At 35.8% G+C, this 15,657-nt stretch overlaps 1 protein-coding gene across 5 annotated transcripts in view; it reads right to left on the bottom strand.

Moving 5' to 3' along the window:
* PKNOX1 (PBX/knotted 1 homeobox 1) overlaps positions 1–15,657 on the bottom strand; it is a 34,387-nt gene that overhangs the window by 5,456 nt on the left and 13,274 nt on the right. For 4 of the 5 annotated variants that reach the window (XM_058185077.1, XM_058185079.1, XM_058185078.1 and 1 more), the window contains exons 4-10: positions 10,132–10,262; positions 8,706–8,877; positions 6,855–7,025; positions 6,471–6,548; positions 3,560–3,659; positions 2,783–2,880; positions 1,975–2,103 (exon numbers count right to left, since the gene is read on the bottom strand). In XM_058185077.1, the coding sequence (XP_058041060.1) occupies positions 1,975–2,103; positions 2,783–2,880; positions 3,560–3,659; positions 6,471–6,548; positions 6,855–7,025; positions 8,706–8,877; positions 10,132–10,262 (879 nt within the window). The remainder of the gene's footprint in view (positions 1–1,974; positions 2,104–2,782; positions 2,881–3,559; positions 3,660–6,470; positions 6,549–6,854; positions 7,026–8,705; positions 8,878–10,131; positions 10,263–15,657) is intronic. The other variant, XM_058185081.1, reaches the window with a different exon arrangement.

The raw sequence follows: 15,657 nt of genomic DNA, 5'->3' as shown, positions 1-15,657 counted from the left end.
ATGAGAGGGACCTTTTATGCAGCCTTGTTTTAGGAATAAACACCAGGTCTAGCCTCTCCTTAATTAAATAATGGACAAAGTAGGTTTTATTACAATCAGGCTTGGCATTTTATAGCATCACATTGAGCTGGAGCACTTAACAATCCAGCTACCCATTTTTTGACTGGAGACTGGGAAGCTGGAAGTATGGCAGAGGTAGGTTTCAGCAGGTTCTGACCAGTTCTGGAGAACCAGTAGCGGAAATTTTGAGTAGTTCAGAGAACCGGTAGTAAAAATTCTGATTGGCCCCGCCCCTTCTATTCTCTGCCTCCCGGGTCCCAGCTGATCGGGAGGAAACGGGGATTTTGCAGTAACCTTCCCCTGGAGTGGGGTGGGAATAGGGATTTTGCAGTAACCTTCCCCTAGAGTGGGGAGGGAATGGAGATTTTACAGTATCCATTCCCTGCTACGCCCACCAACCCACACCCACCAAGCCATGCCATGCCCAAGCCACACCCACAGAACCGGTAGTAAAAATTTTTGAAACCCACCACTGAAGTATGGACTATTAAAACAAATCTCCAACAAAGAACAATAATGCAGATGCAATTCTTTTCTTTCTCTGTTTAATATTAGATTATCTTATATATTCATCATCAAAAGGGAAGATGATATATGTCAAGAAACGTGTCTTGATAGGGCAATAGAATGATTATTTGTTACCGTTGCATGTGTTGCTCAGTCTGTCTAAAACAGATATATCCAATCCATTCTGTTCAAACAGACATTTCCAAGTTACTGTTGTAAAAATGGCTACTATGCCATTTGAAAGTAAAAGTTGAGGATATACTTTATTATTTTTATTCTACTGTGCTGAAAAAAGTTGGAAGTTAATCCTTTTTTCTTCTCTTCCCATATTTTTCCTTCCCTCCTTTCCACCTTCCCCATTAACTTTATTTTGATTTGTATTTTCTATTATGAAAAAAATTCAACATCTCAACTTACTAGAGAGACAGTAGAATTTTGTTTCTATAATACATTTGATGACAAATATCATTTGATTATGGATATAATAAAAGTTGTACAATGCTGTCTCCTTTAATCAAAACCAACAGCACTATGTAGTACCCATGGATTAAATGTTATAATTATATAGACTGATGTAAAATATGTCTATAATATATATGTAAAATTAAAAAAAAAACATTGTGGCAACATGTATATGATCTTTCAGTAAATGAATAAGCTGATTATGACTATATAAATCACAGGATAAATGTGTGATTCTAAACTAACAACACATGGGGCCCCTTGTAACTATGGAGTACATTTAGTAAAGAAAATCACATAACAATCTTGCTTCTGCATATAGCTGAACTTCATTTTATACAATGAATTTTTCCCAAACCCTGAGGAAGTGTTTAGACTGACAGAAATTTAAATATAGCTCTCAAAAGACTACTGATTGAAAGAGCACATGATTAAAAAAATCCTCATACAAGTGAAATAAAAACAGAAAATCACAAGTTTACATAAGAGCACTTACTTAAAGTCTGATTCATCTTTAACAAATCAATTTAACTTTTTTTCAAGTGGAGCCATAGAAATAGACTGTAAAAAGTATTGTCCTTCATGAAATTGGTACAGGAGAAAATAGCCAAAAAAACAAAGAAACGGATCATTGAATAAATCAATACAGAATTCTCACTCAAAGTACAAATGATCAAGCTTAAATTATTGACTAGTATGTGAAGTCCTAGAGGATGACCAGACAAAAGACAGATGGAGTCAATTACAGAAGCAATGTGTGCACTATTGGAAGATCTGAAGGAGCAAGCTGGGAACACTTCCTCCTGGAGAAAATGTGTCTGTATGGTCATGAAGACTCAGCCCAACTTGATGACACATATCCAATTAAGCAATAAAATAGCTAAAATTATAATCAGTAAGAAACTTTTTAAAAAAGTGTTTCCAATCACTGAGATAAATTCTTACCCCTATATGCTGAAAAAGCCAAGATCTCATCACGTTTGTAGCATGTTTTGGAAGAACACCTCTTTTATTCTTTGATGATCCATCATCTTGATGCAAGATGCTTAAATCTTGGTTTAACTGTAACTGGAGCTACACAATAGCAGAACTTTATTAAAACACCATAAACGTCATCAAAAAATTCTTAATATGTCACAAGAATAATTAAAAAGCACAACTTTTGTATTAAAAATAGAAGGAGCACTACACATGTACTATTTCAGATTGTATGCAAAAATTATGTCAGTGCTGAATTCTTAACAGAACATGTGGAAAACTATCAAATTATGAGAAAGAGTTCTAACCCTATGCTCATTAGATGTTTTCTATGCACAGGGAATTTTACTGGAATTTTATTTTATGGGAACTTTCAAGCAAAGTATGAAACTGCATATTAAAATGGATGAATATGGATTGTCTGTAACTCTCAGGAGTATTTATCCCTTTTATATTTATGAGAGAAAATCAGGGACACTGTAATGTGTGGAACAACATATTCAGTCAGGGGCAAAGATATTGCCCCTCTGTTGTACGAGTGTTCAAAATTCTGTTTGTGCCCTCTGAGACCTCTGATTATGAATACTGAAAATTAAATGCAGTTCCTGCCACTCATTTTATGGATGATATAGGAAGATACTTTTTTACTTCCCCCCCCACATTTGATTTATTAAAAATATGTAAATTCATTATATAGACAACCTGTTCCACATCTTATTAAAATCCTGGCTTCTTCTCTTATTTTAAACCACTCTATGAAATGAGTAGAACAAACCTGTGAATTCTGGATCCTGATTGTTCCAGGTGACAGTGCTTGTGTTACTACTTGTCCTTGAGGTGTGACCACTGTTACTGGCTGATATACTGTGCCACCTTAAAAGAATATAAGAATATTCAGCAATCAAGAATATAAGAAAATGAGATAAAAGATTAACTGATGCTTAATTATTGTTAAATATAGTATGTAGTTGTGGTGAAAACATAAAACTATTTTTAAAATGCAGAAGTGAATATTTTTGCTGATTCCACAGAATGCTTTACTTTTATGGAAGCAGAAATTCAGTTAAGAGTCCCCCCAAGATCCAAAAAGTCAAGATGGCAGTCTCAATAGTGCAACTGAAGCCTTGCTCCTTTGCATATGTATGTGATGTCAGTGCATAAACAAAAGAATCAAGGCTTTAATAGTCCTAGCAAAAACTGCATTTTTACTTCTTTAACCTCTGTTGTGCATGTGACTAAGAATATTTTTACTATATTGGATATTATTAGGCAATTTAGTTGTTGTGAATATTTTTAATTACTCAAATATATTTGTTTTGCCTTCATGTTCTTTATTTCCTAAGAAGGATAAGACTAGATAAATTGCTCTTTGAAGAGTAAAGCTATTGTTCAAAATGCTGTTTCATTCATCTCAAGATAAATATAGTATGTATTAAAAATAACTTTTATAGTATTTTTCTCTTTAGAAACTATTAAAAAACTAGAAGCACACAAACACATATATCCACACACTTAGATAAAATGCAACATTTAAATGTTTAGTGTTTCTTACCGGCAACCGTTGCCATAGTTACATTTCCCTGCTGTAGTGCTGATGCAGGTACCACTATCCCCTGGGGACTTAGTGTACCTGTGATGGCACTTTGAATTGGCTAGAAACAATAACAAGAAGAATTACATAGCTTTATATTTATGAATGTTCCCATGATTTCAGTTAAATTATTTCAAATGAGAGAGAGATTTGAAAATAATAATAATGATATTGACAAGTATGATTAAAAAATGTTATGAAAACAATTTCTATGAAAAGAATAAATAAGCAAGAAATTATAGTTTGACAATATGTATATATTGATTGTAAAATGTTAGCTTTCTTTCCAATACTGAAACATTCATAGAATAATTTAAGCAATCATAAGAATGTGGAATTATAATTAAACCACACCATAGTTACTATACCACTCAATACTATTCCTAATATAATGAAAGCTTGAATTTGTATATCAAATTGCTAGAGATAATGGGATGAATATTTGGAAATAGTTATTGGCACTTAACCTAGATTTTTTTTAAAAAAAGAAAGAACAAACAAATTGTACAGTTTTTCAGTCTTAAAAGATCTCCTGAGCATCTTAAACCTATATGGCAAAGATGATTTTTTAAATATTTTGCTAAAAGTTCAGATTTAAAATATTTACCTAAATTAGTAAATCTCTAACAAAATACAATCTGATATATGAAATACAAGAATGCAATTTAATAAGTTGACATGAGATTGACATGAAATGTTCAATGAAATTCAATGAACAAATATTAATTTTCTAAAAACATATATTAATATTGTTAGACTATTCATAATTAACTTAATTTTTCCTCTGTAAGTGATAAATTTCCAATGGATTTCTAGGAGAGTTCTTACAGTAATGAAGATGAATACCATAAACTACTTAAAGGATTTATTTTTTCATAATACTTATATTATTCCAATCTCAAACATGTCTGGGCAATGTATAATATCCCCACCTCCATCCCCCAAATAAAATAATAATAATAATAATAATAATAATAATAATAATAATAATAATAATAATAATAATGAATAACTAAATGCAAATCAATATTAAAAACAAACCAGCAAAAAGCAAGAATCAAACGAAGATAGTTGGTGTCAGTCATGCAGCTGAGGCCAAAAACATGTTGAAATAAAACGTTTTAAATTTCTTTATGGAATTTCAGGAAAGTGAGAGATGCTTGGACCTTGCGGGGAAAAGTATCCCCAAAGGTAGGGGCTCTTTCAGAGAAGACCTGTAATAACCACAAGAATGCTGAGAACTTTCAGTCAGCTCTTGAGGACCAGATTGAATGGGCAGAAACAGTTTTGCAAGGTATTGTCCAATATATCCTGGCACTGCACTGTGAAGTTTTTTACATTTAACACCAGCATTTTGGATTGGCCCTGACAGTCTACTCATAAACAATATAATTACTTTAGTAGAGATATAATAATGGGGAAGGATTAGAGCAGAATGTCCATTAAATCCAAATTAGATTTTATGCACGTGTTGTTGACCGGTGCATAAATGGTAAACACATGGGCAGAAACATTATCATGCAGAGATTTATTTTCTATTGTATTTTATCTCCAATAAACTCTGACCCAATAAATGAAGGATTTACTTTGGCAGACCTCATTCTGAAATGTAAATACAGGTAGTCCTCAACTTACAACCACAACTGAGCCTAAAATTTATGTTGCTATGTGAGTTTTGCCCCATTTTATTATCTTTCTTGCAACAGTTGTTAAGTGAATCACTGCATTTTTTAAGTTAGTAACCTGGTTAAGTGAATATGGCTTCCCATATTCACTTAATACACTTTGTTTGTCAGGTTGCAAAAGGTGATCACATGACCTTGGCACACAGCAACAGTTATAAATATGAACGAGTTGCCAAGCATCTGAATTTTGATTACATGATCATGAGGATGCTGCAAAGGTCGTAACTTTAAAAAATGGTCATAAGTCAAATTTTCAGTGCCATTGTAACTTTGAATGGTTACGAAATGAATTGTTGTAAGTTGAGGACTGCATTGGTGCCCATATTACTTAGGTTTAAACAGAAATAGTAAATTATATAATTATCTGAACTGGGGGAAAAAATCACATAACTTTCATTACTATTACAAAAATTTAATTGCCAATTGGGACACTTTTTTCAATAATTATACTATAATATAGCAAAATAAAGGTCCATCGGTCAATGATGGACATTTATAAGCCATATTGTTTCAGGTTAGCTTTTCATGCCTTCAGTTAATGTAGTGGTGATTGATCGTTAGATCACCAGTGCCTTGCCATGCTTAATTTACTTTGGGTGGCTAAGATAGATTTTTTAATTTTCTTTTATTGGATTTACAGAGGAAGTTCAGAGTTTTGGTTGTTGTTTAGTTATGTGAAGCCATAAGGTTTAAATATTAGAGTTTCTCATTGTTTGTCATCTTAACAGGGCAGAAAATAATGCAATTGATTTTTAATAACTGTGGTAAGTGGGACTTGGATGTGCAAAAAGGGGGAAACAGTCTGCTTCCAGGTTGACTTAGTCTAATATTTGCAGCACATTTTCTTAAATTCCTCTCCCAACGTAAGACAGCCAGGAACAGAGGTATTTCATGAATAAAATGTGAGATGAGTGATTCCTGCTCATTTATATTTTTCAACTAGTTTCTTATGCACATGGTTTCTTGTGCTTAGATTTAGTTACTGAATTGGAAGAACTTTATGCTCTGAAGTCTTATGTATATAATGGAGAACTATCAAGAACTTTCTTCCTGCACTGAGAACTCCCCTATTATGGATAGGGCCATTATTTACAATGAGATGAACAAAGCCAACCCAAAACTTAGGCCAAGGAAACAGTGCCAAAGAAGTGTAATGATAATTGTGTCAATTTTGCTCTACTGCTCACATTTTCTGGTGACTCTTTCCATGAAGACAGCTGCTCCAGCAAATCCAAGCTATCTTTATCATGTTTAAAGTTGCTGGACTGCAGACAAAGAGTTGACAAATTATAGTCATTCTTTAAGAGTTACAATTTCATGTACCGGATTACTAAGAACTGCACAAGGGAAACCTGGTATCTTTAATAACATCACAAAGAGTTAAACATTGCTAATTGGCAAGTCATAGATCATCTATTTTAAAACTGCATTGTTATGTATTCAATCAAATTATTAAGATGGCATATTGTAAGATTTTTAAAAAGCTTCTTTTATCTAATCTGATTTTTTTTTGGAAAATGGTACATTACAACGCAATTAAGAAAATATACTTCATTTATCATGAAAGTTACCTGGGATTGTATTGGTGAATAAGGACTTCCAGATTCCCCACTTAGCAGAGTTTCACTGTTCATTTTAGTCTTTAGACATGCAATATAGCGACTACAAAAATCTTTACAGAGCTCATTAACTTTTTCTAGCTCAAGCAGATGAATTCGTAGAACCTGAATTGCTTTTACCATCTAAGGATAAACAAACAGAATTTTAAAACAACATACAAAAATGCCTGCATTTCATTTACATTTATTGACAATATTGTATTTATATCTGGTCTCTCTGACAGAGTTTACAATCAAGTTCAGTGACTATAATTTACAACCTTAAAATGAAATAAGTTATTAAATACACAGAATAAAGTAACAAAACAATAATAGTAGCAATAATAATAATAATGATGATGATGATGATGATGATGATGATGATGTATCTGTTTAAAGAAACAGAGCTTTACCTAATGTTAAAAGTGGATAGAACAAAACTTTCTGGTAAACAGTTTCACTATAACTATTTATATTCTTGTCTTTCAGTATATACTAATCTTTATGGGACCGTATTTTATAAGCAACACAATTATAAATAAAAACATTATATATATTATCAAAAAGAAAGAAAGAAAAATATTTCCTACATAGCTGGCTGTTGAATGCAATAGAAGTGCTAGGATTTAAGAGGAAAAGGGGAGCTGAGAAGGCTTTTCCCTCCTCTTTAATGAAAACAACCACTGAGAGGATCTTTCTATTAATTTCACTTTAAATACTGAAGTTATCTGGAGAAGGCTTTCTGAAAATCATACTATACTGCTACTCAAATTATATAACAGAAATTATAAACCTTGTGTTTGACTTTCATAAAAAAGCTGGCTAATGCTGCTTTACTTTGCAATACAGGTAGTTTAGTGACTGTTCGAAGTTACAACAGTACAGAAAAGTGTACTTTGTACACTTACACTGTGTAAGTGACTTATGAACATTTTTCACATTTATGAACATTGCAAATATCCCCATGGTCACATGGTCAAAATTCAGATGCTTGGCAACTGGCATGCATTTATGAAGGTTGTAGTGTCCTGGGGTCATATGATCACCTTTTATGACCTGACAAGCAAAGTCAATGGAGAAGCCAGATTCATTTAACCACCATGTAACTAACTTAACAAATGCAATGACTCACTTAACAACTGTTGGCAAGAAAGGTCATAAAATGAGGCAAAACTCAATAACTGTCTTTGTTTAGCAATGGAAATTTTGGGCTTAATTGTTGTCATAAATCAAGGACTACCTGAATATTATTTAATTTAACCAGTTCATTAAACATTAATTAGAATACAAATTTTGCTAGATTTTGCTTAATTGTCTTTTTTTAAAAAGGCTTTATTTCAGTGCTTTCTGAATTCCTAGTCATTTAAATAGATAGGCACTTTGCCACTTCATTTTATTCCCTAAATTAAAATACTTATCTAACAAAGAGAGGGGAAAAAAGAAACTTCCTTGGGGGAACAATCTTTTGTACTAGGGATTGTGGTAGATGTATAGCTTATTTTTTATGAGGAGATGGCCATATTTCTACTGTTTTATATGCTAGCTAATAAAAATCATTGGAGTTGGACAATCAAGAAATAATGGAAAAAACGTCAGTTTGCCAAATAACATTTGGAAATGTATGCAGAAATACTTCCTTCCTTTGATCCATATTTACGTGTTACTTTGCCCATGTTGGAAACAAAGGATACTTTATCCCAAGTTTCAAGGAAAGAAATAAAAAGTCAAACTAAACGTAATTTTTAAAAAAGCAAGAGTTTTACAAATACAACAAAAGAAACATAAATTAATATGTCACTTTTTTCCTAAAATGCTTTTACTTACTAAATTATCTGTTTCTGGATCTTCACAAAAAAAGGGTTTTCCTTCCTTCTCCTGTTTTCTAACAAAGTTTTCAATATCTACATCAAAACTTGCAGATGTTGTGCCTTCTGAACCCTGTGTAGATTGTTCACATTTTTCAAATAACAGTGCTAATAAGGGAAACAGTGGATGCCTAGGAATTAAAAATGAGCAAACTATAAGACTATAGAAATTCTAAGTCAACATGACAAAACATGTATAATTTAGACACTGCATACATAATAAAATAATTTACATTAACAATTAAGATGCTATGTATTCATGGCTAATCTAACCTGGAATAGAAAACTAATCTTTTGTTTGCTATTTAAATCTACTTGTGCAATGCTGGGAAGAAGCTATGGTATATTGCATTCTCAAGTGTAAACTTAATTTTTATTGTTATTTACTTTTTTTCTTGTTTCGAACACCAAGAGCTTGCTCATGATTGTGGCAAGATACAAATATACAGTAATTAATGCAAACATTTTAAAATCAATATTCAAACAGAAACTCTTTAATCTGAAATAAAGATCACAAATCTTTCTTAAATAAATAAAATATGCACTGCTATCTTACGCTAGTTCAGTGAGCTGTCAGTCTCACTTCAATAGAGCTTACTCATTTGTAAACATGTAGAGCATTGATTTAAGTAAGTAATAAAATGGCTGAAAATATACATCCAACATAATAAAGAACTCAAAATACATAAAGTTTGTTGGTGCACTTGCTGTTAAAGATTTGAGTTTAGGTAGCTTTTTAATATTCTTTTTAGTATACTTCAATAGGGATCGGTACCTATTCTTTACTACACAATTTTATTTTTGCATTGTATAAATACAGTACCTGACCTCACCCAAGAAAATAACACTGCAGTAGTTCTCAATTTTGGCTAAAGTGGTGAAACATAGAGGCTGGCTACTGAAAGGAAGAAGGCTTCAGAATCCTATCCTCTATTGAGTTTTGTACCGTCACTTTCAACTGTGATTGTCTACTATCGTGATGGCGAAAATATGGCACCTGTGCCCAAAGTGGCACGCGAAGCCATGTAGGCAGGCACGTGCAGCTTTGCCTATTTGTCTTCTGGGTTTCTGGTGTGCATGCGACAATCAGCTGTCCTTCACGTGTGCGGCTGTGCCGAAAATGGGTTCGCGCATGCACGCCAGTCAGCTGATTGTCGGGCACACATGCACGCTAGAACATGCACGTGGCTTTTCTGGAGAGTGGCCCTGACGAACATGCGCGCGCATGAAGTTTTCACACGACCTTTTTGGCACTCGGTGTCGAAAAGGTTCGTCATCACTGGTCTACTACATCCCAGAAACTTCATCCTTAGTTTGAGAACAGTCACTCTACAGATTAAAGACAATAATATACTTAAGTGGTAAAGACTGGTCAACAGTACTACCTGTAAATAGCCTGCTTGTCTGCATCCATCGGTGTTTGAGATTCAATTGGGGAAGGACTCAATCCTCCTGCATCTGTTTCTAAGCAGTTTGGATCTTGCTCAGTTTTTAATTCTGTTACTACTTGCATTTGCTGGAAAAGAAAGATGCTTTATATTGCCAGCTGCACTGAAAATGTTTTTTTTTTTTCAAGCAAAGGGGAGAGCCTATTAAGTGGCCAGAAAGTTGGTATGACTTGGCAACTATACAAAAAGTATAAACAGTTAACAAAAATAAATAGATGGATATAGGCATATGATCTTTCTTGTATCTTTTCTCAGTAAGTAATTGTGGTTGATCATAAATTGAAGATTTAAGCAATGTTTATATAACAGACAGATCTCTTAACAATCTTTCTCTGTCTTGCTGTTGATATGCAAGTATAGCATTATTATTATTATTATTATTATTTATTCGATTTTTATACCGCCCTTCTCCCGAAGGACTCAGGGCGGTGTACAGCCAGGGTAAAACAAACGGTACAATATACAATTAAAATACAGATTAAAAACTTATTATATAATTGGCCTAAAAACTTTAAAATATGTAAAACTAAAAAACCCCTTAAAATTAATAATAAAAATTTAAAACCAATAAAATTTAAGCCAGCCCCGCGCAAATAAATAGATGTGTTTTCAATTCGCGGCAGAAGGTCCGAAGGTCAGGTATTTGGCGTAAACCCGGGGGAAGTTCGTTCCAGAGGGTGGGAGCCCCCACAGAGAAGGATCTTCCCCTGGGGGCCGCCAGCCGACATTGCTTGGCAGACGGCACCCTGAGAAGTCCCTCTCTGTGACAGCGTACGGGTCGGTGGGAGGCATGAGGTAACAGCAGGCGGTCCCGTAAGTACCCAGGCCCTAAGCCATGGAGCGCTTTAAAGGTAGTGACCAAAACCTTAAAGTGGACCCGAAAGGCCACAGGTAGCCAGTGCAGTCTGCGCAGGAGCGGTGTTACACGGGAGCTACGCGAAGCTCCCTCTATCACTCGCGCAGCTGCATTCTGGACTAACTGAAGCCTCCGGGTGCACCTCAAGGGGAGCCCCATGTAGAGAGCATTACAATAATCCAAGCGAGAGGTAACGAGTGCATGAGTGACTGTGCACAAGGCATCCCGATCAAGGAAGGGGCACAACTGCCGAACCAGGCGAACCTGGTGGAAGGCCCTCCTGGAGACGGCCGTCAAATGATCTTCAAACGACAGCCGTTCATCCAGGAGAACACCTAAGTTGCGCACCCTATCCTTTGGGGCCAATAACTCGCTTCCAACAGTCAGCTGCGGCTGCAGCTGACTGAATCGGGGTGCCGGCATCCACAGCCACTCCGTCTTGGAGGGATTAAGCTTGAGCCTGTTTCTCCCCATCCAGACCCGTAGGAACAGCATTCCTAAGCTGTTGCTAAAAAAGTTGTATGCACTTCTCCATCGGCTAGAATCAAACTCAAGTGTTATTTTTTATGTTACTAAGACATATGTACATGTCTATGCAGATAAAAAGTTTATCCTTCCAATTAAAAAACATTAATTATTAAGATAAATGTTTCAGATTGGCACATTACATTTGTTATGACCAGTGACTGGATTCAATTTTTTTAACAACTGGTTCTGTGGGCGTGGCTTGGCGGTCATGTGGGCGTGGCCAACTCGATATCACTCATGTCAAGGGGTGCCTTGCCCAGCCCCTCCCCTCCCAGCCACTCCTTGTCATGCCCAGCCTCAACTTATCTATAGTTCTGTAAAACTGTTGTTAACCTTTTTTGACTTTATTTCTGCATCTACATACTATAGATGTACTTTCATGGACCACTGAAAGGAGGAAATGGCTCACATGCTTTGCCCAAGAGTGTGATAGGCAGGTCATAAAACAGGCTTTTGAGGGGTTTTCACAAAGAAGGGGCAATATATTTTCCAAAGAAGCTGAAGGCAAAACTAGAAACAATAGATAGAAACTGAACAAAGAGAGAAGCAACCTAAAACTAAGGAGAAACTTCCTGACAGTGAGAACAATTAACCAGTGGAACTACTTGTCTCCAGATGTTTTGGGTGCTCAATCACTGGAAGTTTTTAAGAAAACACTGGACAGCCATTTCTCTGAAATGATATAGGGTTCCCCCCACCAGTCCCTTCTAAGTGTTATTCTGTTATTCTGACACCTTTCCCAGGCCCTCCATTCAGATTTTGGCATCCTCAGTTTTCCTGCCTGAGCAGGGGGTTGGATTAGAAGACCTCCAAAGTCCCTTTAAACTCTGTTATTCCATTATTCCTGAGGGAAAACACACACACACACACACATACACACACACACACCCTCAATTTAAGCAAATTCCCTTGTTTTGGAGACTTTAGAATCAGAAGATACTTTGGAGCAGTGGTGGGCTACAAATTTTTAACAACCGGTTCTGTGCCTTAATGACTGGCTGGGTGAGAGTGGCTGGGTGGGCATGGCCAGGGGAATGACAGCACTCAGCCTCCTGCAGCACTCTGCCAGTCGAAACGAGGCACGGGAGTTAATTACAAAATGTGGGCTTTGCTTTGTGACATCCAGATCCAGTGAGAAAGGGGTATGAACTGCACAGAAAATACACTTTTATTTGGTTATGAAGAAATATCCCCAAAGTCAGATAAACACTAAATGTAGACTGACTTTTAGCTACACATCTTCCTAGCAAACAGCAAATTTTGAAGCTCCAGGTAAAGAGGATTCATTTTAGGATGAGTAAGCACAGTTTGCATGTTGGAGGTTCCTAAAGGAATGCTGAGAAACTCTGTATTTTAAAGAACATTTGAGGGAGGGGTGCAGAATAGCCCTTCTCTGCCTGAGGCTGTAGAGACCTGGCACCCATCAAAACACTGTTTGTGAAGCAACTGATCAACACTGACAGGGGAAGCCACTAGTATATGAAAATAAGAGCAAACTCCACTCCCTTCTAGTACTGATGATGTTACCTAGTTTGGTAATGAAATATCTACAAGAAAACCATCAAGTTCAGAGAGCCCCAAGGACCCCAAAGTTCAACCCTGAGCTACAAATATTATCTTCTATCGATAAACACTTTTTGGTTAGAGGGACTCAGAGCCTGCCTTATATGAGATGGCTCCCAGTGGATTTCATTCTAAATTTTGATACAATTTCTGTAAATAAAGAATGTAGAATTATAATGGTTGAGTATTTGATCCTTCATACATCAAAAAAATACAAAGCTAAAGGATAAACAGATTTCAAAAACAGATTTGAAAAAAGAAAGCGTTCAGGAAAGAAAAAACATGAAAGTGTAAGAAAGAAAAAGGAAAAGAAGGAAAACCGAAAAAGAATGACTTCCAAGTTTCTTTGGTACAGATATAGTACAAAATATATAAAACTCTTACTTGAAGATTAACATTTGTCTACATTATTTCCATAATCCCATATCTAATCATCAAAGCACAGATCAACTTTTAATTTCAGTTTCTCACAAAAAGTTCAGTAATGGTTCATATCGCTTTAATTACTATTTGTTAAGGAAACCATAACTGATATATTTATTTGCACCAAAGTCTAAATAAAACTGGAATGGAAAATCCTAAACTCTAGTGTAACCATGCTTCTCAACTTCGGCAACTTTAAGATGCATGGACTTCAATTCCCAGAATTCCCCAGGCAGCATGAAGTTCACTCATCTTAAACTTGCCAAGACTGAAAAACGCTGAGCCACAGATAAGGATTTTTCCATTCCTTTTTACTGGTTCCTATTTAGTTATGAGCAATCATAATGCAAAATCCCCACTTCCACACCAGTCCAGAGCAACTACCATTTCCTCACTAACCTGCTTTCCAGTTCTATTCTCCTGCTTGCAGGGCAACAAAAGAAGATCATGTGACTACCAGGTTAAAAAAAACTTTCAGTCATATCTTCTAACTTTTTGGGGGGCGGGGGAGATGTGAAGTTGGAAGTTTTTTTTTAAAGTGGTCTTATTTTGTTGCTCTGCATGCCAGAGAACTGAGCTGGAAAGCAGGTTAGTGAGGGAATGGTGGTTGCTGCAGGAGTTTGCAGAAAGATCTCCAGGCTAAAAACTGACTGCAGGGGGTGGGGGGAGCAGCCTCCCAGCTGATTGGCTGGTTCATTGGCAGCCTCCCAGCTGATCGGCTCGGTTGGTCCATTTGCAGCCTCCCAGTCATGCCCCTGCAGCTTCCCCACCCTGAATAGCAACCCCCGGTGGGCAGGGCAGGGCCAGCCAGCAATTTAACAACCAGTTCGGCTAAAGTGGTACGAATCAGTTGAATCCCACCACTGATTATGACACAGTATTTGAAAATTTTTGGAAACTGAAAACCTAGATCAATCAGTTAATAAATCAACAGTTTAAATATGCTGGCTACATTTAATTGATCTAGAATTTGACATATATGATTGTTTAATTTTGTAAATTCCCTCCTCACCCTCTTTTCCCCCACAAACTCATTTATCTATCTATAACTTCAGCAAATTCCTTGTTAAAATCTTCTCCATGTACAACTTTGCATAATAACTCAACTGTTTGTATTGTTTGTATTTCAACATTGGCATAAAGTTGGAATTGGGCAGAAAAATCCGGAGCATTTCTTTGTACTTACCTAGGGATTCATAAACTGCAGGACCTCCTTAGCTGAATGTGTTAGGAGGTTCAGGCTAATGGATGGCAGATGATGATGATGATGATTATATCTCTTTTATTCATTAAACATGAAACTCAAGTCAACTAAACATTTAAAAATGTATCACAAATATCACTGGCGCTGATGGTTGATATGTCTTGATGCTAGCATCCTAGGTATTAACCAAGTATCTTCTTAAAATGTACGATATTCCGAGTAGCACAGTTTTTTGCAGTTCCCCTAGTATTATCGCAGGAAGCTGCAATTTCTTGATGTATTTTGTAAAATTCTTGGACATGGTACCAAGTGCCGTGATGACAGTGGGTATCACTGTTATGTGTTTCATCCATAATCGCATTGTTTCAATGGCCAGGTTGAGATATTTCGTGATTTTTTCTAGTTCTTTTTCTTTGACTCTGGCGTCTCCCAGTATAGCGATATCAATAAATTGTACACTTTGGTTTTCGACAACTGTGATATCTGGCGTGCTGTGTTCCAATCCGTCTGTATTCAAAAGTCCCACAAGATCTTCACGTTCTAATTTTTGACAACTTTTTCCATTTTATCTTCCCATGGCTTTTTGGATGCACGTAAGGCATATTTTTTACATAATGACCAGTGGATTAATTTAGTAACTTGGTCATGTCTAGATTTGTAATCAGTTTGTGTGATTTTGCTGCACTCACATATTAAATGTGAAACAATTTCAACTTTGTCATTGCAATGTCAACATTTTGGATTGTCAGTGGATTTCTGTATTTTCGCTTTCATGGCATTAGTTTGTAGTCCTTGTTCTTGAGCAGCAAGTACTAAGCCTTCCATTTCTTTCTTGATGGTTCCCATCTTAAACCTTGCTCATGTCAAGTTGTTATCACATTTTCCTTCA

This window comes from Ahaetulla prasina, chromosome 5 (genome assembly GCF_028640845.1).
Source record: "Ahaetulla prasina isolate Xishuangbanna chromosome 5, ASM2864084v1, whole genome shotgun sequence".
NCBI lineage: Eukaryota > Metazoa > Chordata > Lepidosauria > Squamata > Colubridae > Ahaetulla > Ahaetulla prasina.
Note: the sequence above shows the minus strand (reverse complement) of the source record. Positions and strands in the feature narration are given on the sequence as shown.